We start from the raw sequence: 9,616 nt of genomic DNA on the forward strand, positions 1-9,616 counted from the left end.
TTGGGTTCAAATCCCAGATTTGCTGTTAACCATTTGATTTCTTATAAGTCTTTTCACTTCTCTAGACCTTCATCTCCTCATTTTTGAAACAACAGAAGCTCAAAGGTTTCTTCTATCTCTAAATTCTTCTTTTTAAAAAACCTCTAAATTCTAAGACGAAGGCACATTCATTTGGCTCTGCTTAGTTTGCAACAACCCCCACCTAAGAAGCAGGAACTTGATGCTTTAGTATCCTACTCCATCCACAGGAGCCCTGCTTCCCCTACCCCACTGTAAAATTCAGACTGAAATATGTGGTATACCTACTGAAATATGTGGAATACTAGAGATCATTCAATTCAAGAAGCTCTCGGTGACATCAACTGGATCACGAGAGAAGGCATCTTGGCTTATAGGCAGATGTCAAAAAAGGGTAGTTTGGGCATAGTCTTCTAACTTTGGATCATGGAAGAGTTCTCTTGGGACTTGAAGTGAACATGGTCATAGCTGTCTTGGCTAAAGGTAATGCTGGGAAGCAGTTCTTTCTGACCTTGGCAGAACATAGACCAACTGAGATTTTGACCAATTTAAGACAGGAGCTTGTCTTCAATTTTCCTTTGTTTTCATACTAAGCCCCCCTCTCCAATCCCACATATGAATCTTCTAGTTTCCAAAAAGTTAAAAAGCTTTTAATATATATATATATATACACATATATGTGTGTATGTGTGTGTCTATTTGTATGTATATACAATATATGTAAACTATACCATACAAAGAAATGTTATTCTCCTTGGTATCCAGGCAGAGGGAGTTGGAAAAGTGTTAAATAAAGCATAAGAAAAGCTTCAATAAGAATCTGCTAGGGAAAGAGCAAGAGAAATAGTATTTGGGGACCTGACAGTCAGGTACTGGGGCTCAGTCTCCAAAGGGGTATGTATGGAGAGTTTTCTAACCTCCTCTTTAAGTGCCATGGGTCTAAAAAGGGTTCGAAGGCTTGGGTTTCTCTTGGCCAAGGAAGAAAAGATATGTCATAAAATGGGGGTGGGGGGGAAACACCATCATGAGAGCCAGAAAATTTGGGATTGATCCCTGCCCCCTACACCAACTCACTGTGTGACTTTGGTCAATTTACTTTTACTTGACCTCAGCTTCCTCATTTATAAAAGAAAGAATTAAAAAGGTTTATGATTCTAGCATTTTTGAGGGGGAGTGGCAGATATAATAAAATCCCCCAAACCCTTGCATCTATTTTTCCTTTTGATATTATGATGCTGGGATATAGGATGGGGTTAGATTAGAAGCAGAAGTAGAAACAACAATGTGAATAAGGAGAAAGGGAAGATAGCTAGTGCCTGGAGATAGGAGAATAGGGGATAGAAAAAGAGAGAGATACCAGGAAAAAAGGAGTGAAAATGGTATGATAGAACCTTTATGGAAGTAGTAATAGCCATCATTGCGAGTTTGGGGTTGTGTTGAAAGAGCCAAAAGAGGATGAGATCTTAAACAAAAACTTTTAGCATTCAGCACATGCAATGTTTGTTTGTCTCCACTCCTTGTAGAAAACAGAGCCTCATTCTTCATAATGAAGGCTTTCAAAGTTTCTTTGGGGTAGCCAAGCCCTAGCCTCCACTCCTAGATTTGTCTCCTCAAGGCACCATCATCTTGAAGAGTGGTAGTGGCCATCTTTGATCCTGGGGCCAGGCCAGGGTAGTAGTGGCAGACGTCTTGGAATGCTGTGGCCAGGACACCTATCTTTGATTACATGGGCATCACTAACTGGTGATGACTGAGGGCCCCGAATTGGCATCTCCTGGCTTCTCAAAAAACATGTAATCCTGGGGGGGAGAGGGAGCCAATAGGGAAACAATAAGAGGGATCCTAACATAGAATGATCCCCACCCATGTTTTCCCAAGGGACTATCCCTCTCCATTTGCCCATTTCTTTTCTCACATAATCCACCCTAAATCCCGTACCCTTGAAATAAACAAGACACCCCAAAAGAGATGAGAGAGAGCATAGAATATGAGCACTCACAATGAGAAAGGCTGCCCCCAGCAGCACAGCCTTCAATCGAACATCAAGGTCCAGGGGGAACTGGAGGCCAAACTGGTCTGCATCAGTGAGGACCTCTTGCACAATGCCTCCCCACTGTTTACTGATCCGACCCACACTCCGAGATTCATCCTTGGTCTTCACCTGATGACCAGGAGGAAACTGATGAGCCATGAGGCATAAAAGAGACTATTTGCTATATGAGAAATCTACCCTCTTTTGTCCCCTGGCTAGTCTACTGACAGGTCCACAATGAATTGCCAAAAAACAAAAACAAAAACAAAAAAACAGGCTTTGGACAATCTTAAACTTATGGAACTATTATTCATAAATTGATCTAAGCCCCTCAAATATTTTCGTACTTCTTTGGAGTAATTCATTACCTTCATTTACAGCAGTTATGGTGTTGCAAAGAAGCTCTTTTATTTATCCCAAAGCTACTGCTTTTGAACTGATTCTTAGAATCCCTGAAAATTCTTCTGTTTGGAGATAATGGTGAACATAGTCACATTTCAGCTTGACATTTCAGCCTTTGTCATTTCAAGCCCCACTCTTCCCACTTTCTTTTCCTCCTTAAACATTTTCTAAAACACTTTATCCAGAAATCTAACTTTGGTTCCTGTGTATCATACTTATTTTTGGTATACATTATATCTCACCATTAAATTATAAGATGAGAGCAGCTATTTCAGCTAATATCTTTGTATTCCCAGAATCTGAGTTTGAATCTCAGTTTTGCTACATACTACCTATGTGATCTTGTACAAGTTACATAAAGTAATTAGTTACTTATTAAGTATTTAGTAACTGAATAGTTATTAGTTATTGATACTCTGGCATCAGTTTTTTAATCTTAAAGTGAAGGGTTAAATTAGATACAGACCAAAATTCTTTTCCAAATCTTGTGATTTTGGTGATGAATACTTTTTTTTTTTTTTTAAATTAAAAAAGGGGAAGGATTAAACACTTTTATGAATCTCATCAGTCTTACCTGTAAAATGAAAAGGTTGGACTAGGTGGCCTATTAGGGTCATTTCAGACTACTAAATTGACTTTCTAATGAAATCATTTGAATGCCAATGCTTGTGAGCTTAAGTGCAACAAAATGCTTTTTCTTCCTGGCAGTTTACTGGACAACCAATGAAATGCTAAACCAGTATTATTGTAATAAAAATCTTCTCTAAAAAGACAGTAAAAACTACAAGTTCTTCTTCCAAAAATCCAATAAAACATCATTACCAGAAAGTAGCTACTTTGACAAGTATTGGCATGTTATAGCAGATCACAATCTGGCATCAGAGAAATAGCCATAGCACTACCATCTCATGAAGGACAATATCTTTATCATGGTGGCACCCATACTGGACTTTGCTATTAAAAGATCTTAGAATTGGCCATCTTGCTTTCTAGGAGTGACCATTTTAGATCATCAAGTATGTTAGACTGTTGAGTACTTCTGTTTATGGAAGGGAACAAGACTGTTTTATGTGGTATACAATATTAAATCCCAGAGTTCTCACTGGTTCTCTGAATTCCATTGTCATAATTCCTGCCTCTTAATCCCTACCTCAAAGTTGGTGTCACTGCCACAACCACAGGCACAGCATGGCCCCACAACTCGAAGCAGTGTCTGGCGATCTGCATCCTGAATTGAGAACTTGGGCAGGAAGGGATGCCAAGTCTGTAGTACATGCCCAACAGTTGTGCCAGGGGGAGCCTGTACTTCCAGCTAAGGACATAAGAAGACAGAATCACTACAGGTTTCAAGCTTTCCAGTCCCCAATTCAGGCCCCAGTTTTCTTTGTGGGTCTGTACCCAAAGTAAAAGACGACTACCAGATTCAAGACCTCTCAGTCTCTCAATCTAGTTCCCCCAACCTCAACATCCCTAGTTCCAGACTTCCATCTCCCAGATTCCAATTATTTTCCCCATCACTCTTTTGGATCCTACCTCTAAGTAGTCCACAAACCCTAGCTCCCCTCAAGTTTCAGACATCCAGGCCCACCTCCTGAAGGCAACAGGGGCAGCAGCAGGACCCACAATGCAGAGGTCGGATTAAGTGCAGGACCTCACGATTCCTGGGATCAGCCACACGGATACGCATGGGCCGGCGAGTCCCACAGCAGAGACGGGCACAGCAGCTGCTTTCCTCAACTGCCTGGCCCAGTAGTATCCCTGCTCCAGAATGTAGTTCATATCGGTTACAGATATCCCAGCCAAAAAATGCTAAGAGCAAGAGGTAAGATGGCAGTGGGGAGAAGAAAATACAGGGACATTAGCACTAAATTTCTGAGGTTACTTCCATTCATTCATTCACTCATTCAATAAGCCTTTACTGAAAATTTGCTATTTATTAGACATTATGCTGATTATGAAACAAGGAAAAAAATTAAATTATTCCTGCCCTTTGGGAATAGCAATCTATTGGGAGTTGTGAAGAAACAATATGAAAAAAAAGTACCAAATATAAGCAAAGTAATATCTGATGATGAGGGAAGAACAAGTCAAGCAGGTTTTTTGTACAAGATTGAGCTTAGCATGGAAGGAATTTAGGGATTCTGTAAGTTAAAAATGAGTAAGGAATAAATTCTAGCAAAGGCAATGAGACAGAAGATGTAATGCTATCTATAAGGTAACAGAAAGTAAGCCAATTTGTTGGAACAGAGTTTGTGAAGAGGAGTAAAATGAAATAATCCAAGAAAGAGAGACTGGAGTCAGAATGTAAAGGGCTTTAAATGGCAATAATCTAAGGAGCAATTAAGAGCTACTGGGACTTCTGAACAGAGGAATAACAAGGTCAAACTTTTAGCAGAATTATGGATTGGGTGAGGAGAAATTGGATGCAAAGAGACTGATTAGAGATTCTTGTGGTAGTTCAGGCCAGATGTGATGAGATGGAGACAGATGGGAGAGAATGAACAAGATTTGGCAACTGATTTGCAGAGTAAGAAAGAATCTTTGTCTATAAGAGTGTACCTTCAACAAAAATAAGGATATCAGAAAGAATGGAGGTTGGGGCACAGAACAGATAATGAACTCTGTTTGATAATTGCTAACCTTAAAATGTCCATGGGATATCAGATTGGCAATGTGCCATGTAAGGTATAAGAACAATGGAATATTACTGGGATATAAGAAATGATGAATGTGGGACAGCTAGGTGGCGCAGTGGATAGAGCACCAGCCTTGAATTCAGGAGGACCAGAGTTCAAATCTGGTCTCAGACACTTAACACTTCCTAGCTGTGTGACCCTGGGCAAGTTACTTAACCCCAACCTCAGAAAAAAAATAATAAAAATAAAAAAATAAAGGTAAAACTGATATAAAAAAAAAAGAAAAAAAAAAAGAAATGATGAATATGAAGAATATAGAGAATCATAAGAAGAGTAAAGATCAATACATACAATGATGAGATAAGCAAAACCAGAAAAACAGTGTACATGAATACTTAATGTAAGTAGACACAATAAATTGAAACGGAATATTACATTGAAATATATACAATGTAATTTCCTGTTTTTTTTAGAAATGAGGATAGTGGAATGATGCCAACAACATTAGACTTGGTTTCTATGTTGCTTAGTTTTGCTGAACTACAACTTTTTTCCTTTCTTTTTTTATTCTTTGTTATTAGGGATTCATCACTGAGGGGAGGAAATGAGAAAAAAAAAGTATTGTAAAATGACTGTGATGTAAAAACAAAAGATATCAATAACAACAAAAAAATTTTTTTTAAAGAAAATGTCCAATTGTCTATTAGAAAAGAATGCAACTGAGGGATTCAAGGACCACAGATATACGTATATGTGGGAGTAATTGACCGGGAAGCTGATAAGATGACTTACAGAAGAAGATGCAGGCTCCCCTCATTTTTTAAATGAAATTTCCTTTTGCAGCTCCTACCTCAACCATTCTTCAATCTATATCTAGGCACAATCATACCCCACTTACCCTTCACCCGCTCAATCTTCTGATGAATCAGGATCTGATCAATCTAGGAAGAGAGACATACAAACACACTTCTCTGCTACCCCATAGAGCTAGAGAGAAAGCCTAAATTTCCAGCTATTTTCCCTACTTTCTCTTTCATGCACTTTTTAGTTCTTCCTCCCCAACTTGTACAAATTCTATTGATCCTTTTTAAGACTCTAGCTTCTTCTTCCCAGAACTCTTTCCTGATTCTTTACCAGCACAATCTCCTTTCAAAAGTTTTTTTTTTCCTTTTTATTCTCTAGAACTTTATATCTCTCATGTCACTTACATTACACATGGTCTTACCTCCTTTATCAGAGTATAAATTCCTTGAAGCCAAGGACTATAATATATATATATAATTCATTTTGCATCACTATTACATCCCACCCAAGTAACAATCTACAATCTCTATTTCCTCAGCTAAAATACGGGCATAATATTTGGATTTAACCTATTGAACACCCCAGTGTAAGGACTACATGAAATAATGTGATCTGGAGCCTAAGTCTCTCTGTGGTCCTAAGATCCTCCCCCATATTGCTAACTCACCTGGATAAGGAATTCCAGGCCAGGAGGGACTCCAGGCAACTGCAGAAAGGGAACAGTGGCTGGTTCTGGTTCCAAGGGGGCCCCAGGGCCGGGGGAAGGGAAGAGGTTGACGATGTGGCCAGGGGCAGGTGCAGGATTGGAATATGAGGCAGGCGGGGCCACTGGGTAGGGGGGTGATGGGGCATAGCCTTTGGGGGGTAAATAACCTGTGGGAAGGTGATATGGAGAGGGAAACAGTGAGTAGTGACCTCCTTACCTTTTTTAAGTTCCCCCAGAGAACTAAGGGGAAACACACAGAGGAAGGAAGAAATGAAAAACAATGAAACAAACCCCTGGAGACAAAGACGAAGGAGGTAGAACAGAGAGCAGGTTCAACTACAGTCCCAGGAGGGGTCTCCCTAGAAGTCCCACTCCTTCCTTCCCCACTTTCAGGTCAAAGGTTAAGAGATAAGAGCGGGAAGGAAAGCCGGCGGCGGGCCGGCCTCGTCCCGCGGAGAGAACCCCTCCCACGCCCGTCCCGTGGCCAGCCCGCCCCAGGACTCCTAGTCACCTCCGCAGAGTTTAGCTCACCTGCCATGGAGGGGGTGTTAGCGGTGGGATGTCGCTGTCCCGCGAGGAGTGTCTTCTACAGAAAGAGTCGAGGAGGAAAAGAGAAAAAGAGAAGAGGGAGCAGAGAGACACAGCGGAGGCATAAAAGTGGGGCCGGGAGAAAGGCGGGGCCGGACTGCGGCTTACTCAGAGAAATGTCGGCGTGGGCCTGGGGCGGGGGTTTGGGAGGGGGAGGCAGGGAGGAGAAGCAGCAGCCCGGCTTGGAAGCCCCGGGTCCCAGCCACGCCGGTGCCCGCTCCCTCCACTCGCCCGTCTCTTTGTTCTCGTATCCCTCCCTTCCTCCCTGCGATCCCGCCCCGCTCCACTTCCCTCCCCCGCCCTAATCCACTGGCCCGGGCTTACAATAGGCAGCCCCGAATTCCAGTTTTGCCGGGAATCCCGGGAGGGCTCGGGCCCTTCACTTCGGGAGGGGTAACTACATTCAGGTCCGAGCGAGCCCCGGGACCGCGCAGCCGCCTACATTTTGGGCGAGGCCAGAGCACCACAGCCGACCCTGCGGGCAGGGTGGGAAAAGAGAGGACGCGGCGCGCTCTCGGAGTCCCGTCCCATCCTTCCCAGCTTTCCGGATCTTCTCCGCCAACCGGGAGGATGGAAGCGGAAGGGAGAGGCCGAAGGGCTAGACTGAAAGGCAGGCTCCCCCGCCCGCCCGCAGCCGGTCTCTTTCCTCCTCCTCTGCGCTAAATCCGCGAGGCTGAGGTCTAGTGGCCAAACACTCAAGCATCTGAGCCGCGGACTTCAGGAGGTGACTTGTTCTGGTAGCGCCTACAGGCACCTCGGTTCCTGCTCAGTGAGTCACTCTAGTAGTGCAGAGGCGGGAGGGAGGGGGAGAAGCACGACGGTGAGACGTGAATCAGTCAAGTTGTATTTATTTAGCACATGCTCTCCGCCTCGGATGAGAGGAGCCAGGTGGGGAAGAGAGGCAGCGAAAGGTCGGGGCCAGCTTCTGTGGCAGGAAAAGGGTACCCCGTCCCTCCCCCATACTGGATTAGGAGTGGTGGCTGGTAGAGAGCCCACCCACCACATGTTAATTAGCCAACCTTAGGGTGTTGTATATCGATATGCAAATTGACCAACCCTAAAATGGAGGGCGGGATACTGAGATGCAGGAAAGGGAGTGAGTTTTATGGGAAAAGTTACTGTGGTTTGGAGGAGTCACCACTCTGTGCACTTCCACCACGTGACTGCAGCGCCCCCTACTGGTGAATACAGGAACTAAGACTTCTGAAACCATTTCATGCATTTTAGTTCTCTTCCTAATTCTCACGTGGCGCTTAAGAGGGAATCCATCATATTTATCAAATGCCTACTATGCACGTTTCCCACACTCATATCTGCTGCTCTTTAGCCCACACATGTGAGACCATATTTTTCCCTTTTCTACAGACTCCCTCAGGTTATATATCTTTATTAGTGTAGAAGACCTGAAAGGAAATTTGGAAACCTGGGTTCTTGGAGGCTCTAACTAGGTGTATGCAGTCCAGCTGTTTCCTCTCTCTGGGCTTCAGTGATCCCTTCTATAAACTGGGCAAATTGTCACTGAAGACCATTCCACTTCTAATATCCTGAATCTCCATAGAATTATATTGGCTCAGGTCCCACCTTTTTCTGATCTCCCAATTGCTAGTGCCCTTCCTTATTGACAAATTTATTTTAATAACTGCATTTAAATTATTTTTATTCAATAGACTCGTGTAGGGAATGGTGGGGGGCGAAAAACATTCATATAGTGCCTACTATGTATATGTCAGGCATTGCACTAAGCAAGTAAGCCCTGAGTTCCAATCTGGCCTATATGTGTGATTAGTTGTGTGACCCTGGGCAAATTAACTTCCAATTGCCTCAGTTTCTTCAACTTTAAAATGGGGATAATAATAGTACCTATTTCCCAAACCAGTTGTTAGGATCAAATGAAATAAAATTTAGAATAGTGCATAGTAAGCACTATGCAAATGTTAACTATTATTATTACAGCTATTAGCTAATTTCTTTTTTACAAATATTATCTCATTTGATGCATCACCTCATCTTGCTCATCCAATGGCCAGGCTCCCTTCAATTGCATCACAGAAAGTGTTCTCACAGGTGTGAACATCATGTTATCTCATTAGCACTTCTGTGATTAACCTGTGATAACATCCCTCAATGTTAACTCTGGGGGGGAGAGGGAGAAGAAAGAATACCAGATACCCGATTTCTTTCATATATGTACAGGTAATATCCCTCATGCAAATTGAGAATCTTCGGAGTAGGAATTGTTTCATTTTTTTGTATCCATATTTCCAGCCTTTAGATTTGTCTGGCACATGATAGCTATTTAATAAATAATTCTTATTGGTTTATTGGATACATCTAAAGTCAAGATATCCACTTTCCTTTTTAGGCTATTATGGATTCTTTGATTTCAAGATTAAATTTGTTTGCAATCTTGGTATTTTTTCCTCCTCTTTC

General features: G+C 42.4%; 1 protein-coding gene across 1 annotated transcript; it reads right to left on the reverse strand.

Moving 5' to 3' along the window:
* Positions 1 to 646: 646 nt before the first annotated feature.
* On the reverse strand, positions 647 to 8,129 carry PLSCR3 (phospholipid scramblase 3). The gene is made up of 8 exons (XM_074311792.1): positions 7,511 to 8,129; positions 7,130 to 7,184; positions 6,560 to 6,765; positions 5,987 to 6,029; positions 4,041 to 4,261; positions 3,603 to 3,764; positions 2,018 to 2,179; positions 647 to 1,817 (listed from the first exon to the last, which is right to left on the reverse strand). Exons 2-8 carry the CDS (start codon positions 7,134 to 7,136, stop codon positions 1,755 to 1,757), a joined length of 864 nt encoding a protein of 287 aa, XP_074167893.1. The 5' UTR covers positions 7,137 to 7,184; positions 7,511 to 8,129; the 3' UTR covers positions 647 to 1,754.
* Positions 8,130 to 9,616: the final 1,487 nt, after the last annotated feature.

Source organism: Sminthopsis crassicaudata, chromosome 4, assembly GCF_048593235.1.
Source record: "Sminthopsis crassicaudata isolate SCR6 chromosome 4, ASM4859323v1, whole genome shotgun sequence".
Taxonomy (NCBI): domain Eukaryota; kingdom Metazoa; phylum Chordata; class Mammalia; order Dasyuromorphia; family Dasyuridae; genus Sminthopsis; species Sminthopsis crassicaudata.

Coding starts and splice junctions, on each gene's coding strand:
- PLSCR3 (XM_074311792.1), bottom strand. Junction 3,765..4,040: donor GCCCCTGTTGCCTTCAGGAG/GTGGGCCTGGAT, acceptor TTATGTCCTTAG/CTGGAAGTACAGGCTCCCCC. Junction 2,180..3,602: donor GCAGTGACACCAACTTTGAG/GTAGGGATTAAG, acceptor CCTGGTCATCAG/GTGAAGACCAAGGATGAATC.